This window comes from Cetorhinus maximus, chromosome 12 (assembly GCF_964194155.1).
Source record: "Cetorhinus maximus chromosome 12, sCetMax3.hap1.1, whole genome shotgun sequence".
Taxonomy (NCBI): Eukaryota; Metazoa; Chordata; class Chondrichthyes; order Lamniformes; family Cetorhinidae; genus Cetorhinus; species Cetorhinus maximus.
Genome location: NC_135890.1, coordinates 23537466 through 23556745, shown reverse-complemented (window position 1 = coordinate 23556745; position 19280 = coordinate 23537466). Strand labels below are relative to the sequence as shown.

Below are 19280 nucleotides of genomic sequence, written 5' to 3'. Positions count from 1 at the left end.
TGTCAAACATGACCTTCCCTTAACAAACCTATGCTGACTATCCTTGAGTAGTCTGTGTCTCTCCAAGTGCAGAAATGGACAGATACCTGGCAGATGTCATTTAACACAGAAAAGTGTGATTAGTAGGAAGAGAGAGGAGAAGTAATATATACTAAATGGTACAATTTTAAAAAAGGAGGCAGGAATAGAGAACAAGGGAGTGGGACTGATAGGATAGCCCTGTCAAAGAGCTGGGACAGGCCCAGTGGGCTGAATGGATTCCCATCTGTGCTGTGGGATTCTAACAGAAACCTGGCTGCAAGCTGGGACGTAAATGTAAAATTAGCATTTTTGGATATGATGTATTTAAAAGGGATAGGAAGTAAGAAAGGAATGGAGTAGCTTTATTGGTAAGGTAGAGAATACATGCTGTAGAGGTTCGATAGACAAGGAAAAGCTACAGATGCAATCAATATGGTTGCAGCTCAAAGCTAAATCAAAAGGCTTAACATATTAGTAAGGCTATATTACACACCTCCAAATTGTGGGAAAGAAATGGAAGGAATACAGTATGATTAGCGGGATGAGTTGGAATAACAAAATTATTGTTCTTATAAAATTTAATCATACACTTGTCCATCAGGACAGCAGGAGAGTAAATGGTGAATTGGGAATGGAATTCCTAAGATGTATACAGGACTTTGCCTCAAGCAATAAGTTAGTCAGCCCACAATGGTGGATGTGTTGCTAGATCTGTTTACGAGTAATGAATGGATCAGGTAGGTGAGCTGAATGTGAGTGAGCTTCTTAAAAGTTGTGACCACAAAATAAGATTTAAGAACCAACTTGAAAGGGAAAATTTTAGTACAAAAACTAGAAGACCAAATTGTATGAGGACAGAATTTAGGAATACAAGGAGTCATCTTAGGTGAAGGGAGGTGGAAGGAGACATTGGCACAAGGGTTTGTGGAGCAACAGTGGGATCTTGTTAAAAGAGATGGTAAGTTTGCCCAATAACTTGGGAGACGGTGGCGTAGTGGTAATGTCAATGGGCCAGTAATCCAGAGGCCCAGGCTTATCCTCTGGGGGCACAGGTTCAAGTCTCACCACAGCGGCTGGTGGAATTTTAATTCAAATAATAAAAATATCTGGAAATGAAAGCTAGTCTCAGGAATGGTGACGATGAAGCTAACATTGATTGACATAGAAAAAAAACACATCTGGTTCACTAATGTCCTTTAGGGAAGGAAATCTGCCATCCTCACCTGATCTGCCCTACATATGACTCTAGACCCACACCAGTATGGTTGACTCTTAATTGCCCTCTGAAGTGGCCTAGCAAGCCACTTAGTTCAAGAGCAATTAGGATAGGCAACAAGTGCTGATCTTACCAGCGACGCCTACATCACAAGAGAGAATAAAAATTATAGTTTAATGAGAGTAATTGAGTGAATGTTACGTATATGGACTTTCAAGTGTTTGATAAAGTAAAACATGATAGACTTGTTTGTAAAATTAAAGCCCATGGGATTAAAAGGATAGTGACAGCATGGATACAAAATTGGCAAAGGGATGGAAAGTAGAGAGTCATGGTGAATGGTTGTTTCTTTCAGACTGGTGTTCACCAGTGGCTGGTATCAGAACTACTGCTCTTTTCGGTACATATTAATGACCTGGACTTGGATATACAGGGCATGATTTGCAAAGCTCGCAGATGATACAAAACAATGAGAAACAGACTTCAGGAGGACATAGACAAAAGATGGAATTTAGGGAAGTGTGAAGTGAAGTGTAGGGCAGGATTTTAGAGTGCCATGTTGGCTGTCCCCACCACCCCCGACTAAAACATCAGTCAGAAGGCCGCCTATGAGAAAACCGGCTGTCCTACAACCACTTTATGGCTTGGTAGAGCGTTAATTTGCTCAGAATGAGAATTCTGCTTGCCCATCTGGGAAAGAACTTGTGCCTTAAAGAGCTGCCAGCCAATCTAATTGGCTAGCAGCTCTGTAGTCTCAGCAGCGCCAGGTTTGAGCAGTGGCCATTGCTCAGACTACAGGCGGTTCCTGAAGAAGAAATAGTTATGGAAATGGACTTCAGGTAAGTCTGGGGTGTTGGCGGATCCTGACTGGCAGGCCCTAGCGAGAGGGGTGAGGGGGGCCACATTTAGAGTCATAGAGGTCTACAGCACAGAAAAAGGCCCTTTGGCCCATCGAGTCTGCGCCGGTCAAACAAGTACCTAACTATTCTAATCCCATTTTCCAGCACTAGGCCCATAGCCTTGTATGCCATGGCATCGCAAGTGCACATCCAAATACTTCTTAAATGTTATGTGGGTTTCTGCCTCTACCACCCTTTCAGGCAGTGAGTTCCAGATTCCCACCACCCTCTGGGTGAAAACATTGTTCCTCACATCCCCTCTAAACCTCCTGACCCTTACCTTAAATCTATGCCCCCTGGTTATTGATCCCTCCACCAAGGGGAGAAGTTCCTTCCTGTCTACCCTATCTATGCCCCTCATAATTTTATACACCTCAATCATGTCCCTCCTCAATCTCCTCTGCTCCAGGGAAAATAACCCCAGTCTATGAAATCTCTCCTCATAATTAAAACTCTCCAGCCCAGGCAACATCCTGGTAAACCTCCTCTGCACTCTCTCTAGTGCAATCACATCCTTCTTATAATGCGGATTCCAGAACTGCATGCAATACTCTAGCTGTGGCCTAACCAGCGTTTTATACAGATCCAGCATAACCTCCCTGCTCTTACCTTTATTAGCCGAGGCATAGAATATAAGTATCCCATATGCCTTCTTAACCACCTTATCTACCTATCCCGCTACCTTAAGGGACCGGTGGACATGCACACCAAGGTGCCTCTGATCCTCGGTACTTCCCAGGGTCCTACCATTCATTGCGTATTCCCGTGCCTTGTTTGTCCTGCCCAAGTGCATCACCTCACACCTATCAGGATTAAATTCCATTTGGCACTGATCAGCTCATCTGACCAACCCGTCTATATCCTCCTGTAATCTAAGGCTATCCTCCTCACTGTTTACCACCCCACCAATTTCCGTGTCATCCACAAACTTACTGATCAACCCTCCTACATTCAAGTCTAAATCGTTTATATATACCACAAATAGCAAGGGACCCAACACCAATCCCTGTGGAACCCCACTGGACACAGGCATCCAGTCACAAAAACATCCCTCGACCTTCACCCTCTGCTTCCTGCCACTCAGCCAATTCTGGATCCGATTTGCCAAATTGCCTTGGATCCCATGGGCACTTACCTTCGTTATCAGTTTCCCATGCGGGACCTTATCAAAAGCCTTGCTGAAGTCCAAGTAGACTACGTCAAATGCATTGCCCTCAACTACACACCTGGTCACCTCTTCGAAAAATTCAATCAAATTGGTCAGACATAACCTGCTCTCAACAAAACCATGCTGACTGTCCTTGATTAATCCCTGCCTCTCCGAGTGTAGATTAATTCTGTCCCTCAGAATTGCTTCCAATAGTTTCCTCACCACTGAGGTTAGACTGACTGGCCTGTAGTTCCCTGGTTTATCCCTTCCTCCCTTCTTGAATAACGGTACCACATTGGCTGTCATCCAGTCCTCTGACATCTCTCCTCTGGCCAGAGAGGTATTGAAAATTATTGCCAGTGCCCCTGCTATCTCCTCCCTTGCGTCACTCAACAGCCTGGGATACATTTCATCTGGGCCTGGAGATTTATCTACTTTTAAGCCTACCAGACCACTTAGAACCTCCTTCCTGTCTATGCTAGTTTCTTTAATTATATCACAGTCCTTCTGCCTGATTTCCAAACTCACGTCGTCCATTTCGCTTGTGAACACAGACACAAAGTATTCATTTAGAGCCCTACCTACGTCTTCCGGCTCCACACACAAATTACCATTGTCGTCCTTAATGGGTCCTACTCTTTCCCTAGTTATCCTCTTAGTGTTAATGTACTTGTAAAATAACTTTGGATTTTCCTTTGTTTTACCTGCCAATGTTATTTCATGCCCCTTTTTGCTCTCCCAATTTCCTTTTTACGTTTCCCCCCTACACATTCTATACTCCTCTAGGGCTTCCGCTGTTTTGAGCCCTCGGTATCTGCCATAAGCCTCCCTTTTTCTCTTTGTCCGATCCTGTATATCCCTCGACATCCACGGTTCCCTGGATTTGTTGGTCCCACCCTTTGTCTTTACTGGAATACATTGGCCCTGTACTCTCCCTGTTTCCTTCTTGAATGAGTCCCACTGCTCTGGCGCAGATTTGCCTAAAAGTAGCTGCTCCCAGTCCACTCTGGCCAAATCATATCTGATCTTATTTGAGAGGCCAGGCGGTGCGGATTAAAGGGGGAGTGTGATCTTTGAGGGGGGAAAGGGGGGAGTGTCTTCGATAGACACAAGGGACCTCTAAAAAGAGATTTCTTCCCCTGCATCCCCGTTTTTTGCCTGACACCAGCTCACCCTGTAAGGCACTTGGCCTGGGCCTCCCTCTGCTGTGGGTAAAATAGCAGCGGAGGTGGGATGGAGCGCTTAAGTGGCCTTCAATTGGGCGTTTAAGAGCCTCAACAGGCCCAAGGGCGTGCAGGCTGCCCCTTGCTTTCACCATTCCTCCCACCCCCATAAAATGGAGACAGTTTGGGGGCAGACGGGAAGGCGGCAGGCAGGCCACACACTGCATTTTATGAACACCCCTACCTTTAAACACACCAACGAAAGCCCATATTGTTTGGAAGAATAAGGAGCTGCAATATAAATTAAATGGTATATTTTTAAAAGGGGTGCATGATCAGAAAGAGCTGGGAGTGCACTCGTCTGTGAAGGTGGCAGGGCAAGTTGGGAAGGCTGTTTAAAAGCATATGGGATTCTATGGCTTTATGAATAATGGAATAGCTTACAAAAGCAAGGAAGTTATACTAAACCTTTAGAAAACACTGGTTAGGCCTCAGCTGGAGTATTATGTTCAGTTCTGGGCACCACACTTTAGGAAGGATGTCAAGGCCTTGGAGAGGGTGCAAAAGAGATTTACTGGAATGGTACCATGGATGAAAGACTTCAGTTATAAGGAGAGGCTGGCGAAGCTGGGGTTATTCTCCTTGGAGCAAAGAAGGTTAAGACAAGATTTGATAGAGGGTTTTCAAAATCATGAAGGCTTTTGATAGGGTAAATAAAGAGAAAGTGTTTCCAGTGTCAGAATAGTAGTAACCAGAGCATTGAGATCTAAGGAGATGATAAAAGAACCAGAGGCAACATGGGGAAACATGTTTTTACACAGTGAGATTTTACAATCTGCAGTGTGCTGTCTGATAGGATGTAGATTCAAAAATAACTTTCAAAAGGGAATTGGAAAGATACTTGAATGGAAAGAAATTACAGGCCTATAGGAAAAGAGCAGGGAGTGGGAATTATTAGAGAACTCTACCAAAGAGCCGGCACAGTCACGATGGGCAGAACAGCCTTCTGTGTTCTGTCATTCTCTGATAAATATATTCCATTGAAAAAAGGAAACTACTAATAATTTTTGGATGCTATGGACAAGAAGAGAATTGAAATCAATTATAATTGCTTTCAATTATGATTATTAGAACATTAGAATATTAATGATGAAGAATTAATAGAGAAAATAAGTAAGTGGTTCAGAAGGGGTTTAAAGAAGCTATGAGGGAATATAAGGATTTTTCTTAAAAAGCATCAAAAGGAACATGTTGTACCAGTATATCAGCAAAAAAAGAATTAAAAGTAAGGTGGGTCCGTGAGGAGACATTGAAGATTAGGTTAGACAGGGGGAATGAAGGACAAGAAATTGAAGGGTTATGGGAGCAGGGCAGAAAAATATGATTTGGACTGTTTTCTCACGTGCAAGTTAAATACCAGTATAAACAGTATGGGCCAAATGGTCTGTTTCAGTGCTGTAACTTCTGTGTGTTTCTGTGTGTCTAAGATCATAGTAAAAAATGAAGGGAGAGATTGGAAGAATGTTTTTCATGCAAGGGATTGATTGTTAGGACTTGGAATGCCTGACCAGAAATGGTTGCCTGCTTGCACGTTTGTGTTGATATTTGAGCTGTGTATATAACAGGTGCGGTGCAGAGTCTGCAGGTTGAGTGTCGGAATCTGGCTCAAGAGTGTCGAGCTCTACAGGACGATAACAAACAGCTGAGAGAAAGATTGCAACAAATGGAACAGCAGAGCCGCAGGTAGGAGATTCTAATATAACATGTGTACTAGTGTATAGACATGCACTTGCACGTACTCATATTCACTCATTCCCCTTCGCTCCCACAATGTCACACACACTTGCACAGTCTCACTCACTTAGGCAGCCTCACTCACTTTCAAACTCACACTCATATATATACATTCACTCACATACACTCATTTAATCAAGTACACATACTCAGTCACTTACACACTCCGACATTCTCACTCAGTCATTTGTTCACTCGCTCAGTGCAGAGGGAACTTTACTCTGTATCTAACCTCTGCTGTTCCTGCCCTGGGAGTGTTTGGTGGGACAGTATAGAGGGAACTTTATATATAACTCATGCTGTACCTGTCCTGGGAGTATTTAATGGAACTGTGTAGAGGGAACTTTACACTCTATTTAACCCCAGTATACATGGCCTCAAAGTTTCATGGTTACTTTAGGTAACAAATAATTTTCAATCTGTTCACCAAGTCCTGGAGGGATTGATCAGATGCAGATTATTCAGATTCACATCTATTTTTATAGATCGGTTGAAGGATTTAAAGCAGGCGCTCAGAGGACTGAAAGCCGACAACAGCAGCAAGGAATAGAGGCCAAAAGTTTGCCCTGGAAAGAAAGTGGTAAAGGGCCAAGTGCAGCAGGTTTAAGCCTGCAGGAGAATCTGAGTCCTGCACAGAAAGAGCAACTGCGAAAAGATCAGGAGAAATCATGTGATAAAATAGTCCCAAGTGTTCGAGCTTTTGCAAGAAATCAGCTTGAAGATGGGTGGGTGGTCAGAGAACAGCAGGTCCCAAAGGATGGAAGCAGCGGAGATGGTGTGACTTCCAGTCAGAAGGTGGACAGCGCTGAGCTTGCTCCTCCAGACACGCAGAGGTATGAAGAGAGAGGTCTAGTTGACGAATTGGGTCTGAGGCACCGACTACTGCAAGCAGAAGAGAAGGCTCTGTCAGTCCAACATGAGGTAACAGCAACGTAGGACCCAGTTAGTAATTGCCTCCAACTGTGTGCACAGAGAAAAATATTCCAGTAGAATTTGTAAAGTGCATTTTTCTTTGGACTATGGGAGGAGAGCAGTAGAATTGAATATTACTGCAATGTTGGGGAAATATTGAGAAGTGTCTAAACCTGGAAACCATAGCTGTTGCATCCTGGAGGGGGAATAGCTCTCAAGGAACTCTCTGACAGTTCTATTGAGAGTCCCCAATAGCTGCCTCCTTAACACCAACAATCTTAGTTGCCTCATCCCCCTCTCTCACTGACATCCTGAGTTTACCCATGAAAGGGCCTCACTTATCCATGATCTTATTGTAAATAACTGTGTGAATGTTCTCTCTAACTGAAACTGCCCGTTGCTGAACCGTCCACATCTGGCCATACTTTCCACCACCTGCTCTGACCAAATCCCCACTGTGGCAATGTGGCCTTTATTACACCATGGTTTCTCACCCTACTCCTCTGACACCTTCTCTTCTTTCACAATCTCACCTTGTTCCACCTCTCACTTTAAAAAAATTTTTTGTTTTATTTCTCATCCTCACACCACCTTCACCTAGATGATTCACCTGAGATATGGGGGATATATAGATATAGTGAAGTAACATTCAGGCCACACAAGTGCCAGGCAATAATCATCTTCAACAAGAGAGAATCCAACCGACTCCCCTTGACATTCAATGGCATTACCGTCGCTGAATTCACCCATTATCAACATCCGGGGGTTACTACTGACCAAAAGCTGAACTGGACCAGCCAAATAAATACTGTGGCTACAAGAGCAGGTCAGAGGCTGGGAAATCTGAGGAGAATAAGTCACCTCCTGACACCTGTCCACTGTCTACGAGGCACAAGTCAGGAGTGTGATGGAATACTCCCCATTTGCCTGGATGAGTGCAGCTCCAATAACACTCAAGAAGCTCGGTACCATCCAGGACAAAGCAGCCCACTTGATCAGCACCCCCTCCACCAACTTAAACATTCACACTCCCGCCACCATCGACACGTAATGGCAGCAAGTATGTACTACATAAAACATGCAATGCAGCGCAGCAACTCACCAAGGCTCCTTCGACAGCATCTTCCAAACCACGACCTCTACCACCTAGAAGGACAGAGGCAGCAGATGTATGGAAACACTACCATCTGCAAGTTCCTCTCCAAGCCACACACCATCCTGTTTTGGAAATGTATCGTAGTTCCTTCATTGTCACGGGATCAAAATCCTGGAACTCCCTTCCTAACAGCACTGTGAGTGTACTTACACCACACGGACTGCAGCAGTTCAAGAAGGCAGCTCATCACCATATTCTCAAGGGCAATTAGGGATAGGCAAAAATGCTGGTTTTGCTAGCGATGCCCACATCTCATGAAAGAACTTTCTAAAAAATCATTCATTTTTGCTCCCCTCACTTGCTTTGAGCAGCTCATTTTCATTGGTTTCAATCTTCATCTCAGTTCACCTTGCCCTTTCTCTGTGGAGCTCACTACACTCCTGTCCTGCTACCATATAAACTATTCATGGCCATCCCTTGAATTTGCTATCTACTGTTGCTTTTCTACTGCTCCCATCTTGATCACTGATTAATCTGTCTTCAACATGTCCTTCGATCCCTCATTACTCAGATCCCCACCCCATTTCCAATCCACTTCCATCTGCACCTGCCCAGTTCAGGCTCCCTGTTTGCAAACTTGAGCATAGTTGCTGGTTTAGTTATCCATCACCAAACTTGGCTGAGACACATCAAGTATTGTCAAACCCACATCTTTAAGGCCATCATGAAGGCCAATGCTAACCTTGGCTGCTTTTCTCATTTTATCAATTGTCTTCTTCAGTTTCTATCCATCTCCCCCACCCACCATTCTCGCTTTAATAAGAAGGGTGAGCTACTCATACATTTCTTTGTCACAATGACTGAGACCATCCATTCAGCTGCCTCTACTTCATTCCCTCTCTTCAGCTTTTTCATCTACATTTGATGACATGAGGCCAATTTCACAAGTATGCTGAGGATGTGTAATTCAATGTCTTCACCCGTCTACTGCCTGTGAGTTGCCAGACTGCTTGTCTGACATCCATTCATAGGTGAGCTGCAATTTCATCCAGCCAAACATTGGGAAGACCAATGCACCCTCCACCGCTGTCTCCAACCTCTTCCTCCCGTCGCTGTCTCCGGGTCTTGATTCACATGTTGGCCAGACTGGGTAGGGATGGCAGATTTCCTTCCCTAAAGGACATTAGTGAACCAGGTGGGTTTAAAGGCAATCTGGTGCCTTCATGGTCACCATTATTGGGACTAGCATTTTATCCTAGATTTATTTAATCTTTTATTCATTCAAGGAACGTAGGCGTTAGTGGTAAGGCCAACATTCCAACATTTGTTGCTTATCACTAATTACCATTGAAAAGGTGGTGGTGAGTTGCCTTCTTCAGCCTCTGCAGTCCATGTGTTGTAGCTATACACACAGTGCTGTTAGGGTGGGAGTTCCAGGATTTTGACCCAGCGACATTTAAGTAATTTAGTTAATTACTAGTCCAGTAACATAATCAGTATGCTACCATACCCCTATGTGTGGAATATGGTTGAAATGTATGGTTTTGTGAGTATAACTATTTCAGACTATTGGTTCACTAGTCTGTAGGACAGCTTTCCCAAATTTGGGACAAGTGTCCAGATGTTAGTGTGGAGGAACTTGCAGGGTTGCTGGACATGGAGTGACTTTGCCATTTCTATATCTGATGCACAGGTCAAAGCCTAATGATCTATCCTGTTTTATTCTTCTCATGCTTCCTCATAGCAGTTTGTACAGCTGAATGCCTTGCTAGGCCATATCAGGGGACACTTAAAAGTAATCACATTGTTGGTGTGTGTGATGGGGCTCCTTGTCTGTCTGTATGATAGGAGTTCCTGTTTGTCAATATACACCATTACTTCACTATAAAACACACTGCTCTTCCTTTTGCTTTCAGTTATCACCCTGTCCCCGACCACCCCTCCACCCTTTAGGAACTGCAACTTCACTGGATACTTCACCTCCATTCAAAGGTACAATCCAAAGCTGGAGCTCATCATTGATTTGGGATGAGGGCTAAGACCAGAGGTCAGCTGGGTGACTTAAGGTCCGCTGTACTATTTTCAGTCAAAGCTCATGGGATTTGGAGTCCCTGCAGTAGTGCGTTTGTACACATAATAGGTTTCTGTATTGTCCTATATAGGACTTGGTGCCATACACAAGACAAGCCGAAACACCATATGAACAAGCTGTCTCTCACTAACAGCAGATTCTTTATGTTGTGTGCCCAGTGTGAAGGATTAATCACTGAGCTGAGAACGCTGGAGGAGAGATACAGAAGCAGTCAAGAGGAACGCAGCCAGCTGGAGTTGCAGCTCAGGCAGTACAAGGAGGAAATCCACAAACTGAAAGGGGCACCTTGTCAGGTAAGTTGGTGAGAGGTAAAGCAAGAGGCTGAAGGTGGGGGTAGAAGGTAGAGTAAAGTAACCCCTAACAGCATCAACTATACTTATCCTTGTCACCTGCACAGACAACCCTAGGGAAAATGATCCCACCCCAGTTACCTACAGCTAGCAGAAATGTGAGGCAGAAGGCCTTGTCTACCTAAAGGGTAAGGACCAAGGGCAAAAAGGCAATTCTGTACTTTGCAACACACAGTAGACAAATCAATGATACTGATTGATAGAGAACAGTGGCTTGCTAATCACCATGGGATGGGATCGAAGCTGTGCCTAACATGTGTTGAGTCACCTGCTGCTTTAAGGATTTACACTGGATAGTAATGAATCTTGCATTGATAGCTCTTCCATTTCCCATTGTTCAGTAGAGTCATGTCCTCCAGTACTGGCAATCCCTTACCTTGGCTAGAGTGGGACCAAAGTTTGACCAAATATCATTCTCACCAGTGACTTGATAGCAAAGGTAGCACAAAAAATCTGCTTTATTAATAAAGCAGTACTCCACTGTCCATATTGCTGCATTTTCACTTGTGTATGTGTGGCCTGCAAAACAGCTTCTCTCTGAGCGGTACGAATTTTCACATGAGAATGACTGATGTCCAAATAAATCACTGGGGACTCTATTCTGCCAGCCCAATTCTCTCAAACATTTCTTCATCCACACTGAGGAGGATTAAGTGACATTTCTGGTGTATTTGTGGGACAACATGAGTCATGTACTTACTGTTGAACTTTCCAAGCAGAAGATTGCCCAAGACTAAAAGCCAAATGGCCACTCACCCATCATGCCAATAACCTTCTAACATCTTTCTGTCTGCTTTGCGATGCTAGATCATTGGGAAGCTTAATTGAGCACTTGGGGGAGAGACTGGGGAATTGTCTGCCAACAAGTGACCAGAACTTTACTCTGCCCCAGATGCCATACCTTCAGCTTAAGGCAGGGCCTATGGATATGCTACAGTGTCTTTCTCACTGATCATTATTGACTAAATGTAGCCATGTTGAACCTGTAGGCCTTTGACATTTTGGCATTTGGCATGTATGTGGCTTTGATTCATCTAAATGCAGACAGAAAAGATCTTCACCACACCAGTAAGACAGCTATTGGAAGGTAGAAAGTTCATGGATAGGTGAAGTAAGATGGATGAATGTTAAATTACATGAAATTCCAGTAGGTAATCATTTTTAGATGAAGCATCATATAACATGTATACAGTGAAGATTGAAAGGAAATCTGCCATTAATATCTATGGTTAATAACGTGCCTGAGTGAACTCATATAACCGAGGCCATCTTTATCATGACCAGACACAGGACAAGACTAAGATGTGTCAGCTGCTTGCTGCCGGCACCGTCACAGATGAAGTCTGATACTGAGACACATTAAGAACAGCACCTATGATAACACAGCTAACAGTTGCATGGTTAAATATTAAGAACCTGGATTTAAGATAATTGGCCAAAAATAAAATCAAGGGTAAAATGAAGAGAATTTTTTATGCAGTAAAGCTGTTATGATTTGGAATGCACCACCTGAAAAAGGGTGGAGGAAGCTGATTCAATAGTGACTTTCAAAAGCAAATTAGATCAATCCTTGCAAAAGAGAAAAAGTGCAAGGCTAAAGGGAAAAAATGGGGGACTGGGACTAATTGGATAGCTCGTGCATGATTGGTAGAATATCTTTCTGGGCTTTAAGATTCCATGATTGATTCCAACACGAACTTGTATTTATATAGCACTTTTAATGTAGAAACTAATTAATGGGGAGGGAAGGGGGGGGAAAAAATGCAAGAATAAAGGTCATGGAGGGCGATATAGGAACAGAAGTGAAAGCTTGGTCAAAAAAGTGGGTTTTAGAGACAGTTTTAAAGGCGGAAAGGGAAAAGGCTTTGGAGGGAGAGGTAATATGGCATTGTCGCTGGACTAGTAATCCAGAGACCCAGGGTAATGCTCTGGGGACCTGGGTTCGAATCCTACCACGGCAGATGGTGGAATTTGAATTCAATAAAAATCTGGGATTAAAAGTCTAATGATGACCATGAAATCATTGTAAAAACCCATCTGGTTCACTAATATCCTTTAGGAAAGGAAATCTGCTGTCTTTACTACATGTGACTCCACACCTACAGTAATATGATTGACTCTTAAATGCCCCTGAACAAGGGCAATTAGGGTTGGGCAATAAATGCAAAGGAATGGTAAAATGCATAGAGTCAGAGTTAGGGGACTGAATGGTGCCAGGGAGAAATCTAGTACACAGGACTGCAAGGCCATGAAGGATTTCTAGTTTGAGGACAAGCGGTTAAAATTTAATATGTTATTTAGGTGAAAATAAGCAGTCTGGGCAATGAAAAGGATATGGGTATTGAAACTTAACCCTGGTCAAATGGGATGTTGAGGTTTCAGCAGTTTGGACAGTCTGGGAAAAACATGGAGTCAATAGGAAGAGAACGGATTGTGGTGAAGGCTGAAAACAGTAGGTTTGGTGTTCCCAGTGTTCAGTTAGAAGAGGTTGGGATTGATTGGTACCTTGATAACAGACATACAGTCTGAGAACATGGAGGTGGTTTTGTTGTTGACAAGATTGTAAAAGGCATTCTATCGGAAATTATTAATCGACAGGGTGTAAATCATTATAGGTAGTACTTTAATTTTAAGTGTATCACAACCCTCAATGTTAGATAATATCTCTTGATTATAGTTATGAGCATGACACTCAGTGACAACATTACAGAGCGGTTTAGCAAGGTTATGTTTCTACATTCAGCTATTCTCTATCTTGGATTAACCAAGCCACATGGTCGGCTTCCTCAGCACAATGGTCCCTGGAATGATGGGTGGTGCCACCTTCCTTTGGGACACTTGCTTCTCTACATGAGATGTCTGTACCAAATCTCCACCTGTGATTGCCTTCTCTCATCTCACCCTAGCTCAACCAATCTTGCATGTACATTATTTCTCAATAATGTACTGTAGTCTGAGTTTTGAGACATGAGCCATTAACCAATAGCTGAGGGACGCTTTACAAGTTTTACTTCTAAATCTTCCAAATTTTACTCTAAACTCACTCTCTGCTTTTTGTAGAACTGCTTCCAAAGTTCTTCACTGATTGTGCCTGTCCGCTTTTCCTAGAAACATGAGCTTCTCAGAACTTACTTCAAAACCTCCTAGCAGCCTGATTTGGGGTTGGGGAAAGCATGACCTCATGCACCTTTACTTCTACTACACTAACCCTACTCAAGGGAGAGGACTATTAGTGACCAGTCCAAATGGTCAACTCTATCCCATGGACCTTTTACAAGGTGTCATTCAATTGGAGAGGAATGTGTCCTAGGCTTTGATTACCAGATATCATAACACCAATTGATGCTCCATTCATTTTTGTTAATTTCCAGGAAATGGCGACCTTGCTATCAGTTGCCTTCCAGGGCTCGCTCTTGTTTGCTATCATATTTAGAAGACTCATTGCACTTCTATCAGTAATTTAGTCCACAACTTCATTCAGACCCAGTTATCTGACCTATACGGAGTGAGGACTGAGAAGGGACCCTTATAGAGGGCACAGGGACTAAGAGGGAATGAATGGGGACCATAGGGACTGAGTGGGTGTAATAGAAAAGGTTAATCTTGAGACAAATGAAATTGTGACTGCAGAACAGGGAGACTGGGACAAACTGAGGAAAAGGCAAGTTCAAGACTAATGTATCTGGAATTATCTCTTCACAGAGAATGAATTGTTGGTAGGAAAGTGGGGCAGTTAAAGGTTGTGATGGGGTGGATGGTATATTGCTTGGAGGGAATGTCTGAATGACCTTCTTCATCTATATTGATCTGTGATTTTCTCAGTTTAAAATTCTAACCTGTGATATTTACTGTTGAAGAATTATGCTATTTAAACTTGTTTCCTTTATTGAATTGTGTCTGCTTGTCTTTGATGGAATGAAATGTCTGTAAAATCTCAGCATGCCTCAATATTTGAAGCGTTAACAATGCTTTTTTCCTGTTCTTTCCTTTTCCCTGATTGTCTCTTGCTCTATTTTATCTTTTTGCTTTCTGTCATCCTTCTCCCTTCTCATTTTCTTCATCTCCCTCTTTCACATCCTTTGCTGTTACACTTTCAATCACTATTCTTCTGTTCTATTCTTTCTGATTTGGACACATTTTTTTTCCTGCTTATGTTTCCCTCTGGCACACCATATCGATAAATATCTCCAACTGTCTGATTTTCTGCTCTCTCTTTCTCCCTCTTTTGTTTCCATTGTTCTTTTCATCTGTTTGTCTCTATTCTACTCCTGAATACTTTTATCTTCCATATCAATCTACTTTCCATCTATTTTACATTTATTTGGCTTTCTCCCTACCCTTCTCTATCCCTATCTGTTTCTCTCTGTTACTGTCTCCTTCCTTTTTTCTGTCTGTATGATTGGTTTTCTGTCTTTGTGTATTGGTTTTTCTCCTGTGTGTGCTTCTGCTTTTGTGCCTGTGTGCTTGTGCGCTTCTGTCTTTGTGTATGCATGCCTTTTATATGTGTGCATCTGCCTGTATATGTGTGCCCCTACTTTGTGATTGTGTGCATGCATGCATGCTTATGTCATTATCTCTCTGCCTCTCTCCATATCTGTGCACCTTTTTTTGCTGTATGTGTCTCTGTTTGCCTGTCTATCTTTGTTTATGTACCCTTATTTATCTTTCTGTGTCTTGGTTTATGTGCCCCTGTCTTACCCTGTTTATCTCTGTATCTCTGTGTATGCCTTTGTTTATCTCTATTTTTGTGTGTGTATGTGTCTCCCTGTTGGTGCCTCTGGTTTTATCTGTCTGTTTGACTCTGGTTCTGCCTGGGTCTCTGTCTCTGGTTCTGCCTATGTCTCTGTCTCCCGTTTTGCCTGTCTCTGTGTCCCATTTTGCCTGTGTCTCTGTCTCTCGTTCTGCCTGTGTCTCTGTCTCAGAATGCCACTATTCCTGACCCCCCTGTGCTCTCCTTGCCTGTGATAGGACTGGTTGTACTGATGGCTGTGCTGTGGTGCTGGTGGGCTGAGACCTCCCGGCATTGACCAGGTACTGATCTTTCACATATTATTATCTGTGTTTTAGAGAGAGGCTGCACCTATTTAGAGTTTAGGACCCAATGAATTACACTTTGGCGCTCTGCAACGCAGTTTGAGGCATTGATTACAGTGGTTTGGGATGGGCACAGTTTGAGGTTGAGTGTATGCAGTTTGGTGTTGATGAGGAGAAATCTGTTCTTGTCATAGTATATTGTTCAGTAGGATACAGTTTACTATTGCCGTAACTCAATGAAAATACCTAAAATTTATAAGTAGGAACTCTGGCTGAGTACTCTTTTATTTAACCTGGGGTCACTGGCAGCGATCAGGAGTAGGAACCCTGGCTGATTTCTCCTCTCTCGAAACCAGGGGTCACTGGGCAGTGATCAGAAGCAGGAAAACAAAAACAGAAATACCTGGAAAAACTCAGCAGGTCTGGCAGCATCGGCGGAGAAGAACAAAGTTGATGTTTCGAGTCCTCATGACTCTTCAACAGTCAACTTTGTTCTTCTCCACTGATGCTGCCAGACCTGCTGAGTTTTTCCAGGTATTTCTGTTTTTGTTTTGGATTTCCAGCATCCGCAGTTTTTTGTTTTTATCAGAAGTAGGAAGCCTGGCTGATTTCTCCTCTCTCTAACCCAGGGGTCACTGGACAGCGATCAGGGGCAGGAGCCCTGGCTGGTTTCCCCTCTCTCTAGCCAGGGGTCACTGGACAGTGATCAGGGGCAGGAACCCTGGCTGATTTCCCCTCTCTAACCAGGGGTCACTGGACAGTGATCAGGAGCAGGAACCCCGGCTGATTTCCCCTCCCCCTAACCTAGGGACTTTAGGCTGTTGTTCTCACTGGGATCAGCAAACTCAGTCCAGCTGAAGGACCAAATCAGGAATTTTGTGTTCTGTAAGAGTTAGCGTCTGTCCAGGCCCCCCATTCACTCACTCAGCCCCTTTAATTACTGTCCTAAAGTAATCGCGCTCTGTGTATCATGTTGCTACAGCTGTTTGAGATTAAAGTGTATCGCTGACTCTCTGTCTGATTTATAACATCACAAAATAAACCTCTCAGAACCACTGCTAGTGATTTTCCTGTGCTCATTCACTGAAACTACAGATTGGAGGGGAGCAGGATGAGGGGAGAGGGGGAACACGGGCGGAGGAGGAAGGAAGTGGGAGGAGGGGAGAGGAGGAGGGGAACAGGAGAAGACGAACAGCAACGAAGCAGATTCATCACTTGGACTTTACCTGGTGCAAGATCCTAACCTCCGCCTCTGATCCTCAGGCTGGGAGAATGGGAAAGAAACTGATAGAGAGCTAGGAGTATACTTGCATAAAGAGGGGGGGAATTATACCCAGACAGAGAGGGGAAGGGAGAGTTATACCAGGACAGGGGGAGGGGGAGTTATACCAGGATAGAGATGGAGAGGGGGAGGGGGACGGGGAAATTATACCCAGACAGATAGGGTGTGGGTTGTATAATCTGACAGAGAAGGGGAGGGGGAATTATACCCGGACAGGGAGGGGGAGGGGGAATTATACCCGGACAGGGAGGGGGAGGGGGAATTATACTCGGAGGGGGAATTATACCCAGACAGGGAGGGGGAATTATACCCGAACAGGGAGGGGGAATTATACCCGGACAGGGAGGGGGAATTGTACCCGGACAGGGAGGGGGAATTGTACCCGGACAGGGAGGGGGAATTGTACCCGGACAGGGAGGGGGAATTGTACCCGGACAGGGAGGGGGAATTGTACCCGGACAGGGAGGGGGAATTGTACCCGGACAGGGAGGGGGAATTGTACCCGGACAGGGAGGGGGAATTGTACCCGGACAGGGAGGGGGAATTGTACCCGGACAGGGAGGGGGAATTATGCCTGGACAGAGAAGGGGGAGGGGGAATTATACCTGGACAGAGAGGGGGAGAGGTTTTCACTCTGACAGAGAGGGGGAATTATACAGAATGTTGCTGGTTTGGAAATTCCCCCTCCCCCAGATATGGCTGTGGACTGGAGTAGGGTCCCAGGGTGGTGAAGGGGGAGTGGTGTTGGGGCAATGGTCCTGACATTGAAAAAATAACAGAATTGAATGGGGGCGTCAAATGAAAAATGCTAAAGTACTTTCCCATTGGAGAATGCTGAAAATTAATCTGCGCTGTATTAAGAAACTGAAAGACTGAAACAGGCTGTTGATTTGGGAGGGAGGGTGAGAGAGAGGCAGCACATAGCGCAGTTAGAGTTTCAGCTGGAATTTATCTGTGACCTTTTGTTGCTTTCTTTCCTGTGCAGACTCGATTTGGAGGGTGGATTCCATTAGTGCTGATGGTTATTGCTACAGCTGGTCAATCTTCTGTGTTCCAGCCTCACTCTTAACTTTCCAACAACCAAAATTAGTGATATGCTTATTCCCTCTTCCTCTCCTCTCTCCCCTTCCCCTCTGTCCCCCTCTCCCCCTTTGGCCCCACCCTCTTCCCCCCTCTGTCCTCTCTCCACCCTCACCCCGCTCCCCATCCCCTCTCCCCCTCCCCTCCCATCCTTTCTCTCCCGCTCTCCCCCTTCCCTCTCCCCTCCCCCCCCTCCACTCCCCTCTCCCCCTCCACTCCAAGCCCCTCTCCCTCTCCTCTTCCTCCTCCTGTCCTTCCCCTCACCACCTATTCCCCTCCTCCCCTCCCCTCTCCTCCCCTTCCCCCACTTGACCTCCCACCTCTCCCTCTCACCCTCCCACATCTCCGCCTCTCTCCCCCCGCTCCCATCTCCACCCTCTCCCCCGTCTCTCCCCCTCACTTCTCGTCCCCTTTCCTCCCTCCTCCCCTCTCCTATCCTCTTCCCCTCTCTCATCTCTCCCTCCGTCTACTCCCCCTTCCCCATCTCCCGCCTCTCCTCCTGTCTCCCCTTCTCTCCCCTCTCTCTCTCCCCCTCTCTCTCTCTCTCCCCTTTCCCCCCTCTCTCTACCCCCCTCTCTCTCTCTCCCCTCTCTCCCCCTCTTTCTCTCTCTCCCCCCTCTCTCTCTCTACCCCCTCTCTCTCTCCCCTCTCTCCCCCTTCCCCCTCCCCTCCCTCTCCCCCCCTCTCTCTCTCTCTCCCCCCTCTCTCTCTCTCTCTCTCTCCCCACACTCTCTCTCTCCCCCTTCTTTCTCTCCCCCCCTCTCTCTACCCCCCCTCTCTCTCCCCCTCTCTCTCTCCCCTCGCTCTCTCTCTCTCTCCCCCCCCTCTCCCCCCTCTCTCTCTCTCCCCAGTCTCTCTCCCCCCTCTCTCCCCTCTTCCCACTCCTCCCCTTCCCTCTCCGCCCATCTCCCCTCGTCTCCCCCCTCTCCTCTGTCTCGGCCCCTCCCTGTCTCCCTCCTCCCCCTCTCTTCCCTTCTCTTCCCCCCCCCCCCAACCTCTTCCCCTCTCTTCCCCCCAGCCTTTTCCCCTCCCTCCCTCAACCCTCACTCCCTACCCCTCCCCTCTATTTTCTGCCCCTCCCCTATTTCCTATTTTCCCTTAGTTTCTAAGCCACAGTGTTCATCTGCTCTGCTATCCTCTGTGGCCTATTTTACAGTCTGCTGCTGTACTAGGCACATTGCACTGGGAATG

General features: G+C 45.2%; 1 protein-coding gene across 3 annotated transcripts in view; it reads left to right on the top strand.

Annotated features, from left to right (window-relative positions):
* The window catches only part of LOC144687286 (uncharacterized), a 59935-nt gene extending 41836 nt beyond the window's left edge, over nt 1–18099 (top strand). For all 3 annotated transcript variants that reach the window (XM_078553156.1, XM_078553159.1, XM_078553158.1), the window contains 5 exons: nt 6075–6192; nt 6729–7164; nt 10502–10636; nt 15616–15724; nt 17995–18099. In XM_078553156.1, the coding sequence (XP_078409282.1) occupies nt 6075–6192; nt 6729–7164; nt 10502–10636; nt 15616–15720 (794 nt within the window). In that variant the 3' untranslated portion in view covers nt 15721–15724; nt 17995–18099. The remainder of the gene's footprint in view (nt 1–6074; nt 6193–6728; nt 7165–10501; nt 10637–15615; nt 15725–17994) is intronic.
* Nucleotides 18100–19280: the final 1181 nt, after the last annotated feature.